The sequence below is a fragment of the Hyla sarda genome, chromosome 2 (assembly GCF_029499605.1).
Source record: "Hyla sarda isolate aHylSar1 chromosome 2, aHylSar1.hap1, whole genome shotgun sequence".
Classification (NCBI taxonomy): domain Eukaryota; kingdom Metazoa; phylum Chordata; class Amphibia; order Anura; family Hylidae; genus Hyla; species Hyla sarda.
In genome coordinates, this window is record NC_079190.1 from 30,852,640 (window position 1) to 30,869,331 (window position 16,692).

The 16,692-nt window shown below is 45.4% G+C and overlaps 1 protein-coding gene across 4 annotated transcripts in view; it reads right to left on the reverse strand.

Annotated features, from left to right (window-relative positions):
- The window catches only part of LOC130358343 (transmembrane 4 L6 family member 1-like), a 74,707-nt gene that overhangs the window by 7,935 nt on the left and 50,080 nt on the right, over window positions 1-16,692 (reverse strand). For all 4 annotated transcript variants that reach the window (XM_056561483.1, XM_056561482.1, XM_056561484.1 and 1 more), the window contains exons 2-3: window positions 6,639-6,816; window positions 3,711-3,776 (exon numbers count right to left, since the gene is read on the reverse strand). In XM_056561483.1, the coding sequence (XP_056417458.1) occupies window positions 3,711-3,776; window positions 6,639-6,809 (237 nt within the window). In that variant the 5' untranslated portion in view covers window positions 6,810-6,816. The remainder of the gene's footprint in view (window positions 1-3,710; window positions 3,777-6,638; window positions 6,817-16,692) is intronic.

Here is a 16,692-nt window from a genome sequence, read left to right on the forward strand (position 1 = left end):
TTAGGGGTTAGGATTAGGGTTAGGGGTTAGGATTAGGGTTAGGATTAGGGTTAGAGGTTAGGATTAGGGTTAGGGGTTAGGATTAGGGTTAGAGGTTAGGATTAGGGTTAGGGGTTAGGATTAGGGTTAGAGGTTAGGATTAGGGTTAGAGGTTAGGATTAGGGTTAGGATTAGGGTTAGGGTTAGAGGTTAGGATTAGGGTTAGGGGTTAGGGTTAGAGGTTTGGATTAGGGTTAGGAGTTAGGATTGGGGTTAGAGGTTAGGATTAGGGTTAGGGGTTAGGATTGGGGTTAGAGGTTAGGATTAGGGTTAGAGGTTAGGATTAGGGTTAGGATTAGGGTTAGGGGGTTGGGATTAGGGTTTAGGATTAGGATTAGGGGTTAGGATTAGGAGTTAGGATTAGAGGTTAGGATTAGGGTTACGATTAGGGTTACGATTAGGGGTTAGGTTTATGATTAGGGGTAAGGGTTAGGATTAGGGTTTGGGGTAAGGGCAGTGTTTCCCAACCAGGGTGCCTCCAGTTGTTGCAAAACTACAACTCCCAGCATGCCTGCACAGCCTTTGGGTGTCCGGGCATTCTGGGAGTTGTAGTTTTGCAACAGATGGAGGCACACTTGTTGGGAATCACGGGGTTAGGGTTAGGATTTGTTGTAAGGGTTAGGATTAGGGGTTAAGATTTGGGGTATGGGTTAGGGTTTGGATTAAGGATAGGGGTTAGGATTAGAGGTTAGGTTTAGGGATAGGGGTTAGGGTTAGAGGTTAGGATTAGAGGTTAGGGATAGGGGTTAGGGATAGGGGTTAGGGATAGGGGTTAGGATTAGGGATAGTGGTTAGGATTAGAGGTTTGGGGTTAGGATTAGGGATAGGGGTTAGGATTAGTGATTTGGGTTAGGATTAGGGAGTGAGAGGGAGCCGGCTGTAAAGCAGAAAAGTGTGTCCCTGTGCATAGGGTAACATTCTGCTACAGGGACACAGTTTTCTTCATTACCCCGGGATGTGGGCGGCATCTTGTTGTCTGCCCTGCTTTGGAGTGGAAGGGGTTATCAATACTCACTCCTAGCACTTTTTGTGAATGTGGGTGATGCATCTGGATAGACACATCCAGGACATGCAGAGCTGCATAAGTTAAATGGGCCTAATAGATACTCTAAAACAGTGGTCCCCAATCCAGTCCTCAAGGCTCAGCAACATTCCAGGTCCTTCCAGTTACACCATTGGGATAGAACATGGGAGAACTCAAATCCTGGACTGACAGTGGGTCCTGCGGACTGGGTGGGGGACCTCTGGTCTACAGAATACTTTTCTTACTATTAGTGCTGTTCCATTTTTATTGGCAGCTCCACAATCAGGGTTGGTGCAAGGTTTTTCACCACCCCAGGCATAAGCTAATTTTGCCACCCCCTTGACTCCACCCATTGGCCTGCCCTTTAACACGCCCCACCCTACTACTGGGATGATACACTGTAACAAGCCCACTCCTCTTGTAATTAGCTTACTACTGGGGTGACACACTGTAACAAACCTCCTCCCCATGTAATCTCCTTACTACTGGGGTGACACACTATAACAAACCTTCTCCTCATGTAATCTCCTTACTACTGGGGTGACACACTGTAACAAACCTCCTCCTCATGTAATCACCTTACTACTGGGGTGACACACTGTAACAAACCTCCTCCTCATGTAATCACCTTACTACTGGGGTGACACACTGTAACAAACCTCCTCCTCATATAATCTCCTTACTACTGGGGTGACACACTGTACCAAACCTCCTCCTCATGTAATCTCCTTACTACTGGGGTTACACACTGTAACAAACCTCCTCCTCATGTAATCTCCTTACTACTGGGGTGACACACTGTAACAAACCTCCTCCTCATATAATCTCCTTACTACTGGGGTGTCACACTGTACCAAACCTCCTCCTCATGTAATCACCTTACTACTGGGGTGACACACTGTAACAAACCTCCTCCTCATGTAATCACCTTACTACTGGGGTGACACACTGTAACAAACCTCCTCCTCATATAATCTCCTTACTGCTGGGGTGACACACTGTAACAAACCTCCTCCTCATGTAATCTCCTTACTACTGGGGTTACACACTGTAACAAACCTCCTCCTCATGTAATCTCCTTACTACTGGGGTGACACACTGTAACAAATCTTCTCCTCATGTAATCTTCTTACTACTTGGGTGACACACTGTAACAAACCTCCTCCTCATGCTGCTGGCTGAGTGAGTGGATTTGATGTTGGTTGTCTTACTTTCTTGTGGCAGGTATCAAGAGGACTAGAACGAGCCCCAACATATTAAGGGAGAACTCCAGCCAAAATTAACTTATAAAGAGAAATTCTAAAACTAGGGGTGCAGCTCACTTCACCTATCTTATTACTGAGGTCCAGCTAAACCAATAGCCAAAGGAGAATGAGAATTCCTAAATATGCAAAAAAAAACAAAAAACTCTAAGTAATAAAATATGTAGTATGATATAATAGAAAATATAATGTAAATATATCATATATTTATTAAAATTAAATAGATAAAAATAGCAATAAGAACATGCATTTACCACTGTGTGTTCTTATTGCTATTATTATCTTTTTCATTTTAATAAACATATTATATATTTTGATTATATTTTCTATTATATCATATTGCATATTTTATTACTTAGAGGTTCACTTTTTGCATATTTACAAATTAAAGGGGGACTCCAGTGGAAAACTTTTTTTATTTTTATTTTTATTTTTTTTTATAAACTGGTGCCAGAAAGTTAAACAGATTTGTAAATTACTTCTCTTAAAAAAATCTTAATCCTTCCAGTACTTATTAGCTGCTGAATACTACAGAGGAAATTCTTTTTTTTTGGAACACAGAGCTCTCTGCTGACATCATGAGCACAGTGCTCTCTGCTGACATCTCTGCCCATTTTAGGTACTGCCTAGAACAGCATATGTTTGCTATGGGGATTTTCTCCTACTCTGGACAGTTCTTACAATGGACAGAGATGTCAGCAGAGAGCACTGTGCTTGTGATGTCAGCAGAGAGCTCTGTGTTCCAAAAAGAAAATAATTCCCTCTGTAGCAGTCAGCAGCTAATAAGTACTGGAAGGATTAAGATTATTAAGTAGAAGTAATTTACAAATCTGTTTAACTTTCTGGCACCAGTTGATAAAAAAAAAAAAAAAAACGTTTTCCACCGGAGTACCCCTTTAAGTTATCCCTTATCCACAAGATAGGGAACAGGTAGCGATCTCTGGAACGGGACCCCGGAAGACTGCACGCGCTCCATTCATTTTTATGGAAGTGCCGGAGATGACCGAGTGCTGTACTCTGGTTTCTTTGGCGCTCCCATAGAAATGAATTGAGCGCGTGCCGTCAACCACACACCCTCCTCAAACAGGTCCCATTCTGGAGATTGCGAGGGGGGGTCCACCCATGATTAGCTATTTATCCACTATCCTGTGGATAAGGGTTAAATTCATTTTGGCTGGAGTTCTCCTTTAAAAACAGAATCGCAGCAACAAACAGTCCATCAGTAACAAGTTCAGTGCTCTCCAAACAGCAGACCTCCAGCTGTTGCAAAACTACAACTCCCAGCATGCCCGAACAGCCATTGGCTGTCCGGGCATGCTGGGAGTTGTATTTTTGCAACAGCTGGAGGTCCGCAGTTTGGAGACCACTGAATTATTATTCCTTACCCCGCATCTGTTCGCACAGCATCCATCTCCACCTGCTCCAAGCATCATAAATGCTGGTAGGAAAGCCTGCAGAACAATAGAGAAACATGACTGTAGACTAAGATCTTGGGCCACGTTCACATTGGTGTCGCACTTCGCTATTCGAGTTCCTTCGCCAAGCCGGGCCAGAAGGATGGGAGTTTAGCGGAGAAAAAAATAGTGCAAGCACTATTTTTTTCTCTGCTAAAATCCTGTAAAATTACCGGGTCACCAACGGACCCCATGCAAGTGAATGGGATCCATCATGACCCGGTAGTAACCGTTTGCATCCGACCCCAAAAAGAAAAAAAAAGAGCCGTTTGAACCCTTAACGGGTCGATGCAAACGGACGTGTGAACCTAGCCTTATGGTGCTTTTACACAATTCGAACAAGAACATCCATGTGTCATGTGGCCAATTATCAGGCGGCAAAAATAGGGAATGTTATATTGCAAATTGCTGCAGTTTTATGATACTTTTTTGTCGATTGCACTAAGTTTTTCTATAAGACAACTAGCCATGTTGCACAAAGATGTTTCCTTTTGTCATGTATTAAAACACCTTAAAGGGGTTATCCAGGAAAAAACTTATATATATATATATATATATATATATATATATATATATATATATATATCAACTGGCTCCAGAAAGTTAAATATATTTGTAAATTACTTCTATTAAAAAACCCTAATCCTTTCAGTACTTATGAGCTTCTGAAGTTGAGTTGTTCTATTCGGTCTAAGTGCTCTCTTATGACACACGTCTCGGGAACCGCACAGTTTAGAAGCAAATGCCCATAGCAAACCTCTTCTAAACTGGGCGTTTCCTGAGACATGTGTCATCAGAGAGCACTTAGACAGAAAAGAACAACCTTAACTTCAGAAGCTCATAAGTACTGAAATGATTAAGAATTTTTAATAGAAGTAATTTACAAATCTGTTTAACTTTCTGGAGTCAGTTGATATTTATAAAAAAGTTTTTTTCCTGGATAACGCCTTTAAGTATTTTCAAATCAACTGGTGCCAAAAAGTTCTACAGATTTGTAAATTACTTTTATATAAAAATCTTAATCCTTCCAGTACTTATCAGCTGCTGTATGCTCAATAGGAAGTTGTATTTCTTTCCAGTCTGATCACAGTGCTCTTTGCTGCCACCTCTGTCCATGTCAGGAACTGTCCAGGATTGCTCTGGGGATTTGCTCCTACTCTGGACAGTTCCTGACACAAACTGAGGTGTCAGCAGAGAACACAGTGGTCAGACAGAAAAGAACTACACAACTTCCTTTGGAGCATGCAGCAGCTGATAAGTACTGGAAAGACTAAGATGTTTATATAGCAGAATTTTAACATTTTTATATAGAAGAAAATACTCGTGTTTTTTTCTCTGATAGATCTCTGAGGAACCAAGAAAAACGAAAATGCAATGTTGTGTATTGCAAGAATATTTTTGAACCTATTTTACAGCCAAGTGTCCTGGACACTTCTTAAAGGGGTTATCAAGGAATAGAAAAATAGAGCTAATTTGTTTCAAAAATGGCTCCCCGTCTGTCTCCAGGTTGTGTGTGGTATTACAACTTGGCTCCATTCGCTTCAATGGAACTGAGCAGCAGGACCACACCCAATCTGGAGACAGACAGGGAACATATTTTAAAAGAAATAAGCTGTTTTTCTATTCCTGGATAACCCCTTTAAAGTGTATCTGTCATCACCAAAAACTTTTTTTTATATAATGTAGATACCATTCTATGTATATTTGTAATATACATTGGTTAAAAAAATGCTGTCCCTGCAGCTATTGTCTGTGTGTCTCTATGAGGAGTCCAAATACAGGAAGTGAGGGCAGGAGAAGCAGGGCTCTGTGCAGACTCCTGGCTTGTCAATCATCCCGATGTATGACCCAGGAGCATGTTGTAGAGCCTCAGTGCACACTGTCCTGCTTTATCTTAGTGCACAGAGCCCTGCTTGTCCTCCGTCACTTCCTGTATTCGGACTCCTCATAGAGACACACAGGTAATAGCTGCAGGGACAAAAATCTACAATTTTTTTTAACCAATGTATATTACAAATATACATATAATGGTATCATCTACATAATATAAAAAGTTTTTGTTGACGACAGGTACACTTTAATGTCCGGAGCTGAAGGTACAATGAAAGAGTCACATGACTTGTAATAAAAACCACAGGGGGATAAAACACTAAATAAAAAACGCCAATACTAAAACACACTGGGAGATATATTTTAATGTGAAATCGCCTTTTTGGTTGTGTAAATTGTGAAAAATTGTATATAAAAGTGGCGTGCGTTAACAGCGCCACATTTTCAACACTTTTGCGCCTAATTTCCACCATGTTAGTGCCATGCTTGACGCTTTAGTAAAAAAGGGTTGTGGCCTAAAATATGGTGCAAACTTTGCTACATAATCAAGGTTTATGCACCAATTTTAGGTACATAAAACTGTTGCCATTTATACCATGCTGGAGGTGGTGTAAATACGCCAAATGTTTAAAAAAGTGACATGCACGGCAGTGGTGTAGAATACAAGCTCTTTTGAATATTTCCCCCGCTATGAAAAAAAAAAAAAAAGTTGTGTCTATTCTTGTCCTAATTTGTGTGAAACTTAAATGGGTCATCTATTGATACAAATAATTCTATTCACTTGCCCAAATCACCACTGATGCCGTTCCCTATTGATCGCCGCTTCCTGCTTCCCATCTTGACATGCCCACAGAGCCACACACTGATTGGCTGAGCGGGCATTCCTGCGTGTTGAGAATGGGACCAAGATGTGGGGATCAGCAGGGACCTGGTGAGCACTGGAACAGCAGTGGTGGGGAGTAAGGAGTTACATGGACGCTATAGTACAATACTACTTTTTAATACCATTAATATGTCATATACACTCACCAATAATCCAGCCCCAACGATTCCATGGAAAAACCAGACAAAATCTGTAATCTGTTCCACTTCTAGAATTTGACCATTTGGGAAGTACAGGAGAAGATTTGCAACGATAGCGCAGGTACCCAATGGGAATAAGGCTTTCCCAATAATCTTTGCACATTTCCCCGTGCACATGGTTGGGCTGCAATGACAAACATTTATATAGTGAGAAAGGTTACAGATGTCATGGTGATATTGAGAACATTAGCCATTGTATTAAACTGGATTCAGATCTGCATATAGTCTGCTGCTTAAAGGGGTTGTCTAGCATAGTAAAATAGGATAGATCAGGAAATATTAGTAAATTTAAGTGACATCTGTGAATATAACCACATTAATACTGCTTCATATGTACAAGGATATAACTACTATAATACTGCCCCTATATACGAGAATATAACTACTATAATACTGTCTCCTATGTACAAGAATATAACTACTATAATACTGCTCCTATGTACAAGAATATAACTACTATAATACTGCTCCTATGTACAAGAATATAATTACTATAATACTGCTCCTTTATACAAGAATGTAACTACTATTATACTGCTCCTATATACAAGAATATAACTACTATAATACTGCTCCTATGTACAAGAATATAATTACTATAATACTGCTCCTATATACAAGAATATAACTACTATATTACTGCTCCTATATACAAGAATATAACTACTATAATACTGCCCCCTATATACAAGAATATAACTACTATAATACTGCTCCTATATACAAGAATATAACTACTATAATACTGCTCCTATATACAAGAATATAACTACTATAATACTGTTCCTATATACAAGAATATAACTACTATGATACTACCTCCTATATACAAGAATATAACTACTATATCACTACTCCTATATACAAGAATATAACTACTATAATACTGCTCCTATATACAAGAATATAACTACTATAATACTGCTCCTATGTACAAGAATATAACTACTATAGCACTACTCCTTCATACAAGAATATAACTACTATAATACTGCCTCCTATATACAAGAATATCACTACTATAATACTGCCTCCTATATACAAGAATATAACTACTATAATACTGCTCCTATATACAAGAATATAACTACTATAATACTGCTCCTATGTACAAGAATATAACTACTATAGCACTACTCCTTCATACAAGAATATAACTACTATAATACTGCTCCTATATACAAGAATATCACTACTATAATACTGCCTCCTATATACAAGAATATAACTACTATAATACTGCCTCCTATATACAAGAATATAACTACTATAATACTGCTCCTATATACAAGAATATAACTACTATAATACTGCTCCTATATACAAGAATATAACTACTATAATACTGTTCCTATATACAAGAATATAACTACTATGATACTACCTCCTATATACAAGAATATAACTACTATATCACTACTCCTATATACAAGAATATAACTACTATAATACTGCTCCTATATACAAGAATATAACTACTATAATACTGCTCCTGTCACGATGCCGGCTGGCAGGTAGTGGATCCTCTGTGCCAGAGAGGGATTGGCGTGGACCGTGCTAGTGGATCGGTTCTAAGTCACTACTGGTTTTCACCAGAGCCCGCCGCAAAGCGGGATGGTCTTGCTGCGGCGGTAGTGACCAGGTCGTATCCACTAGCAACGGCTCAACCTCTCTGACTGCTGAAGATAGGCGCGGTACAAGGGAGTAGACAGAAGCAAGGTCGGACGTAGCAGAAGGTCGGGGCAGGCAGCAAGGATCGTAGTCGGGGGCAACGGCAGGAGGTCTGGAACACAGGCTAGGAACACACAAGGAAACGCTTTCACTGGCACAATGGCAACAAGATCCGGCGAGGGAGTGAAGGGGAAGTGAGGTATAAATAGGGAGTGCACAGGTGAACACACTAATTGGAACCACTGCGCCAATCAGCGGCGCAGTGGCCCTTTAAATCGCGCGCGCCGGGACAGGACAGACGGAGAGCGAGTCAGGTACGGGAGCCGGGATGCGCATCGCGAGCGGGCGCTACCCGCATCGCGAATCGCATCCCGGCTGGAGACGGTATCGCAGCGCACCGGGTCAGTGGAGCTGCCCGGAGCGCTGCGGTAGCGAGAGAGAAGCGAGCGCTCCGGGGAGGAGCGGGGACCCGGAGCGCTCGGCGTAACAGTACCCCCCCCCTTGGGTCTCCCCCTCTTCTTAGAGCCTGAGAACCTGAGGAGCAGACTTTTGTCTAGGATGTTGTCCTCAGGTTCCCAGGATTAGTGTTGCTCGCGAATATTCGCAATTCGAATATTATTCGCGAATATCGCATATTCGCGAATTCGCGAATTTCGCAAATATAGCGCTATATATTCGTAATTACGAATATTCGTTTTTTTTTCTTCACAGTACACATCACAGTGATCACCCCTCTCTGCTTCCAGCTTGTGTGGTGTAAAGAAGGCTGTAATACTACTGTGTGAGACTGGCATGCGAAAATTCGCATATGCGAAAATTAGCATATGCTAATTTTCGCATATACGAATTTTCGCATATGTTAATTTTGTATATGCTAATTTTCACATGTTAATTTTCGCATACGCGAATGTTCGCATATGCGAAAATAAAACGGGAATATAACGAATATGCGAATATTCGCGAATATATGGCGAATATTCGTCCATATATTCGCGAATATTCGCGAATTCGAATATGGCCTATGCCGCTCAACACTACCCAGGATCTCTCTTCAGGTCCACAGCCCTCCCAATCCACCAAAAAGAACCTTTTTCCTCTGACCGTCTTGGAGGCCAGTATCTCTTTCACTGAGAAGACGTCAGAAGAACCGGAGACAGGAGTGGGAGAAACTAATTTGGGAGAGAAACGGTTGATGATGAGTGGTTTAAGAAGAGAGACATGAAAGGCATTAGGAATACGGAGAGAAGGAGGAAGAAGAAGTTTGTAAGAGGCAGGATTAATTTGGCACAAGACTTTGAAAGGACCAAGATAGCGTGGACCCAGTTTGTAACTGGGGACACGAAAGCGGACATATTTAGCGGAGAGCCATACCTTGTCTCCGGGAGCAAAAATGGGGGGAGCTCTTCTTTTCTTATCGGCAAACTTTTTCATGCGAGATGAAGCCTGTAAAAGAGAATCTTGGGTCTCTTTCCATATGGTGGAAAGATCACGAGTCACTTCATCTACAGCGGGCAAACCAGAGGGCAAGGGAGTAGGGAGGGGGGGAAGAGGGTGACGGCCGTACACCACGAAAAATGGGGATTTGGAGGAAGATTCAGAGACTCTAAAGTTATACGAGAATTCGGCCCATGGTAGAAGATCTGCCCAATCATCCTGGCGGGAGGAAACAAAATGTCGTAAATAATCACCCAAGACCTGGTTAATTCTTTCTACTTGTCCATTGGATTGAGGATGATATGCAGAAGAAAAGTTTAATTTAATCTTGAGTTGTTTACAGAGAGCCCTCCAGAATTTTGACACGAATTGGACGCCTCTATCCGAGACTATCTGTGTGGGCAACCCGTGAAGACGAAAAATGTGTACAAAAAATTGTTTAGCCAACTGAGGCGCTGAAGGAAGACCAGGAAGAGGGATGAAATGTGCCATCTTGGAGAATCGATCAACGACCACCCAAACAACAGTGTTGCCACGGGATGGGGGTAGGTCTGTAATAAAATCCATACCAATCAGAGACCAAGGCTGTTCGGGGACAGGCAGAGGATGAAGAAAACCAGCGGGCTTCTGGCGAGGAGTCTTATCCCGGGCACAGACAGTGCAGGCTCGCACAAAGTCCACGACATCCGTCTCCAGAGTCGGCCACCAATAGAAGCGAGAGATGAGTTGCACAGATTTCTTGATGCCTGCATGACCTGCGAGATGGGAGGAGTGACCCCATTTGAGGATTCCGAGGCGTTGGCGTGGAGAGACGAAGGTCTTTCCTGGAGGAGTTTGCCTGATGGAGGCTGGAGAAGTGGAAATCAGGCAGTCAGGAGGAATGATGTGTTGCGGAGAGAGTTCAACTTCCGAGGCATCCGAGGAACGAGAGAGAGCATCGGCCCTAATGTTCTTATCGGCAGGCCGAAAGTGAATTTCAAAATTAAATCGGGCAAAGAACAGAGACCACCTGGCCTGGCGAGGATTCAGCCGTTGGGCAGACTGGAGATAGGAGAGGTTCTTGTGATCGGTGTAAATAATAACTGGAAATCTTGATCCCTCCAGCAGATGCCTCCATTCCTCAAGTGCTAATTTAATGGCTAGAAGCTCTCGATCCCCGATGGAGTAGTTCCTCTCCGCCGGAGAGAAGGTCCTAGAAAAAAAACCACAAGTAACAGCAAGCCCAGAAGAATTTTTTTGTAGAAGGACCGCTCCAGCTCCTACAGAGGAGGCATCAACCTCCAATAGGAAGGGTTTAGATGGGTCAGGTCTGGAGAGCACGGGAGCCGAAGAAAAGGCAGACTTGAGCCGTTTAAAGGCGTCTTCCGCTTGAGGAGGCCAAGACTTGGGATTGGCATTTTTTTGGGTTAAAGCCACGATAGGGGCCACAACGGTAGAAAAATGTGGAATAAATTGCCTGTAATAATTGGCGAACCCCAAAAAACGTTGGATAGCACGGAGTCCGGAGGGGCGTGGCCAATCTAAGACGGCAGAGAGTTTGTCTGGATCCATTTGTAGTCCCTGGCCAGAGACCAAGTATCCTAGGAAAGGAAGAGATTGGCATTCAAACAGACATTTCTCTATCTTGGCATAAAGTTGATTGTCACGAAGTCTCTGAAGAACCATACGGACATGCTGGCGGTGTTCTTCTAGATTGGCAGAAAAAATCAGGATATCGTCCAGATATACAACAACACAGGAGTATAAGAGATCACGAAAAATTTCATTAACAAAGTCTTGGAAGACGGCAGGGGCGTTGCACAGGCCAAAGGGCATGACCAGATACTCAAAGTGTCCATCTCTAGTGTTAAATGCCGTTTTCCATTCATCCCCCTCTCTGATGCGGATGAGATTATAAGCACCTCTTAAGTCCAGTTTGGTAAAGATGTGGGCACCTTGGAGGCGATCAAAGAGTTCAGAGATGAGGGGTAGGGGGTAGCGGTTCTTTACCGTGATTTTATTAAGACCGCGGTAGTCAATGCAAGGACGTAGAGAGCCATCTTTTTTGGACACAAAGAAAAATCCGGCTCCGGCAGGAGAGGAGGATTTACGGATAAAGCCTTTTTTTAAATTTTCCTGGATGTACTCCGACATAGCAAGAGTCTCTGGGGCGGACAGAGGATAGATTCTGCCCCGGGGTGGAGTAGTGCCCGGGAGGAGGTCAATAGGACAATCATAAGGCCTATGAGGAGGTAGAGTCTCAGCTTGTTTTTTGCAAAAAACATCCGCAAAGTCCATATAGGCCTTAGGGAGACCGGTTACAGGGGGAACCACAGAGTCACGGCAAGGGGTACTGGGAACCGGTTTTAGGCAGTCCTTGAAACAAGAGGGCCCCCAACTCTTGATCTCCCCAGTGGACCAATCCAGGGTTGGGGAATGGAGTTGAAGCCAGGGTAGTCCAAGGAGGATTTCGGAAGTGCAATTGGGGAGGACCAAAAATTCAATCTTCTCGTGATGAGGTCCGATGCACATTAGAAGGGGCTCCGTGCGGAAACGTATGGTACAGTCCAATCTTTCATTGTTTACACAATTGATGTAGAGGGGTCTGGCGAGACTGGTCACTGGGATGTTGAACCTGTTGACGAGAGAGGCCAAAATAAAATTTCCTGCAGATCCGGAATCCAAGAAGGCCATAGTAGAGAAGGAGAAGGCAGAGGCAGATATCCGCACAGGCACAGTAAGACGTGGAGAAGCAGAGTAGACATCAAGGACTGTCTCACCTTTGTGCGGAGTCAGCGTACGTCTTTCCAGGCGGGGAGGACGGATAGGACAATCCTTCAGGAAGTGTTCGGTACTGGCACAGTACAGGCAGAGATTCTCCATGCGGCGTCGTGTCCTCTCTTGAGGTGTCAGGCGAGACCGGTCGACCTGCATAGCCTCCACGGCGGGAGGCACAGGAACGGATTGCAGGGGACCAGAGGAGAGAGGAGCCGGGGAGAAAAAACGCCTTGTGCGAACAAAGTCCATATCCTGGCGGAGCTCCTGACGCCTTTCGGAAAAACGCATGTCAATGCGAGTGGTAAGATGGATGAGTTCATGTAGGTTAGCAGGGATTTCTCGTGCGGCCAGAACATCTTTAATGTTGCTGGATAGGCCTTTTTTAAAGGTCGTGCAGAGGGCCTCATTATTCCAGGATAATTCTGAAGCAAGAGTACGGAATTGTACGGCGTACTCGCCAACGGAAGAATTACCCTGGACCAGGTTCAACAGGGCAGTCTCAGCAGAAGAGGCTCGGGCAGGTTCCTCAAAGACACTTCGAATTTCCGAGAAGAAGGAGTGTATAGAGGCAGTGATGGGGTCATTGCGGTCCCAGAGCGGTGTGGCCCATGACAGAGCTTTTCCAGACAGAAGGCTGACTACGAAAGCCACCTTAGACCTTTCAGTAGGAAACTGGTCCGACATCATCTCCAAGTGCAGGGAACATTGGGAAAGAAAGCCACGGCAGAATTTAGAGTCCCCATCAAATTTATCCGGCAAGGATAGTCGTAGACCAGAAGCGGCCACTCGCTGCGGAGGAGGTGCAGGAGCTGGCGGAGGAGATGATTGCTGAAGCTGTGGTAGTAGCTGCTGTAGCATCACGGTCAGTTGAGACAGCTGTTGGCCTTGTTGCGCTATCTGTTGTGACTGCTGGGCGACCACCGTGGTGAGGTCGGCGACAACTGGCAGAGGAACTTCAGCGGGATCCATGGCCGGATCTACTGTCACGATGCCGGCTGGCAGGTAGTGGATCCTCTGTGCCAGAGAGGGATTGGCGTGGACCGTGCTAGTGGATCGGTTCTAAGTCACTACTGGTTTTCACCAGAGCCCGCCGCAAAGCGGAATGGTCTTGCTGCGGCGGTAGTGACCAGGTCGTATCCACTAGCAACGGCTCAACCTCTCTGACTGCTGAAGATAGGCGCGGTACAAGGGAGTAGACAGAAGCAAGGTCGGACGTAGCAGAAGGTCGGGGCAGGCAGCAAGGATCGTAGTCGGGGGCAACGGCAGGAGGTCTGGAACACAGGCTAGGAACACACAAGGAAACGCTTTCACTGGCACAATGGCAACAAGATCCGGCGAGGGAGTGAAGGGGAAGTGAGGTATAAATAGGGAGTGCACAGGTGAACACACTAATTGGAACCACTGCGCCAATCAGCGGCGCAGTGGCCCTTTAAACCGCAGAGACCCGGCGCGCGCGCGCCCTAGGGAGCGGGGCCGCGCGCGCCGGGACAGGACAGACGGAGAGCGAGTCAGGTACGGGAGCCGGGATGCGCATCGCGAGCGGGCGCTACCCGCATCGCGAATCGCATCCCGGCTGGAGACGGTATCGCAGCGCACCGGGTCAGTGGAGCTGCCCGGAGCGCTGCGGTAGCGAGAGAGAAGCGAGCGCTCCGGGGAGGAGCGGGGACCCGGAGCGCTCGGCGTAACAGCTCCTATGTACAAGAATATAACTACTATAGCACTACTCCTTCATACAAGAATATAACTACTATAATACTGCCTCCTATATACAAGAATATCACTACTATAATACTGCCTCCTATATACAAGAATATAACTACTATAATACTGCTCCTATATACAAGAATATAACTACTATAATACTGCTCCTATGTACAAGAATATAACTACTATAGCACTACTCCTTCATACAAGAATATAACTACTATAATACTGCTCCTATATACAAGAATATCACTACTATAATACTGCCTCCTAGCTGAGAGGTTGTGTGTGTGTAGCTCTCCTGATGTCTGGAGAAAGCCCAGGGAGGGGCCACCCTGGGTGGGGAAGCTCCCCAAGCAAGGCCCAGGCTTCTCGGCCTATTCTGGGAATTAATCCCCATACACCACAATCCATGGATGAAAATCCTAAAGTTTCTCTGGATGTAAGAAATGTTCAGAATGTTGTCAGTTCTGGTGCAGCAAGAAGCACAGATGAGAAGAAAGCTGTGGAAGTGAGGAAAGAAACTTCATCAAGTAAGGTAATGGCTGCAGGTACAATCCACCCCTCCTGCAGTCAGACAGAGGAGAACATCCCTGGAGAAGCAGACCATGCAGGAGAATCTGCAGCAGCCTGTCCTGATACGTTCTGACCGCACACGATACGGGAGCGGGAGCAGCGCAAAAGTTACAAGCACGCCAGATGAGACCAGAGGGAGTACACCAGGAAGGCTTCAGGGGGCCACAAGTGCGGTCACTGGGAAGAACCAGGGGCCCAGTCCCCAGTCTGGAGATTGTGACCCTGCAGCAGTGACCACAGCAACACCGAGACAGATCCCACCTCAGAAGCAGAGTCCTGTGAGTACCCCACCAGCGCGGCCCCCCAATACTCAGCGGGCACCTGAACTGTGTTTGGCCGAGCAGATCCCAGCTCTGGTAAAGAGACTTGAGACTTTAAAAAAGACAAAGTTACAGCTGCAGAAACAGATAGACTGTATATACAAGCTAAAGGCAGCAAACCCCAATAACCAGGCTGTACATGATAAGAAGCTGAGCTCCCTCGCTGTGCAGCTCGCTGACACTGTGCAGGACATGGAGGACGTATTGGACCAGATGGGACCAGTCGCTGAGACCTTCAGAAATCAGCAGCGATTTGAGGGATATAAGGAAAGACCAGCGCCAAAGTCATCTACTGCTTCACCTAAGTCTTCAGCCTCACCAGGGGACACCCAGCAGTCCTGTACAAGACAAGAGGACATCCAGCAGTCCTGTGCAAGACCACTCCTCAGACCAGCCAGCTTCCCTTTTGAGAAAGGAAATTTGTACAGACAAGCAGAAGCAAGCGTCCAGCAACATCAGAGACCTGCAGAGACTCCTCCAGAGGTACCACAAGTCCCAGCAGTCAGCACGGTGAAGCAGGACTATGGACTCCTACCAGAAGGTAACTCTGTAACCGTTGTGCAGTCACCACAAGCCCCTGGGGGCAGTAGAGAGCAGCAGGACTGTGGACTCTTACCTGAAGGCAGCAGTGCAGCAGAGAGTTCACAGGACATGGCTCTGCAGGGCTTGCTGGGCTCTGTAGTGCAGGATCATACTGCCAGTGACTGCAATGATATGAATGTATGTGATATTACTGATAATGTGTCTGCAGAGGGGGGTGCTTCACAGTCTGTGTGGGATCTGGGGTCATCTCTGGGGTCAGGTCCACCATTGTTTCAGCCTCCAGAGGCTTGTGACCCCCAGAGTATAGAGGTTGATGGTGGGGAGGGGGCTGTACAGTCTGATGCACAACACTTCCCCCCTTTAGTCACACAAGTGTCAGACCCCCCTAGTACGGCTGGTCAGCAGCCATCACAGCGCCCCCAAGTACAGCAGGAGGGTAGAAGTAGTGGCGCTTCCTCTGGTAATGCCTGGAGCCGCGGGTCACCATTCATGTCCAATGTGAATTATACAGGTCAGGCTTTCAAGAGGAGGAACGTGGTCAGGTTCAGACATAGAGGGGCCAAGGAGGAGCTGCCTGACAGGAGGTTTGTGGTCCGTGAACTTCTGTGCCACCAAATGGGCTTCCTGCCATCTAACATCCTGGCAGTGATAAACCTTCCTGACAGGCAGGGCTATGACGTCAGCTTCAAACTCATGTCTGACCTGGACCGCTTCTGGGCCCATGTCACCCGGGTGAGAGATGCTGATGGCTGGAATAAGTTCAGCTTTGTCCCCATCTCCAGACCAGACACAGCAAACGTCACCATTATATTCTGGAACGAGTCTGTCCCCCCCCAGGATATTGTTGTGTGGTTAAAGAGACACTGTGACCTAATGTCAGACCTGACTAAGACCAGGGATGAGGACGGCATATGGACGGGAGGGTGGAAGGTCCTGGTGAAGTTACGGCAGATAAACAACATAACCCAACATCTGCCCAATTCTTTCTTCATTGG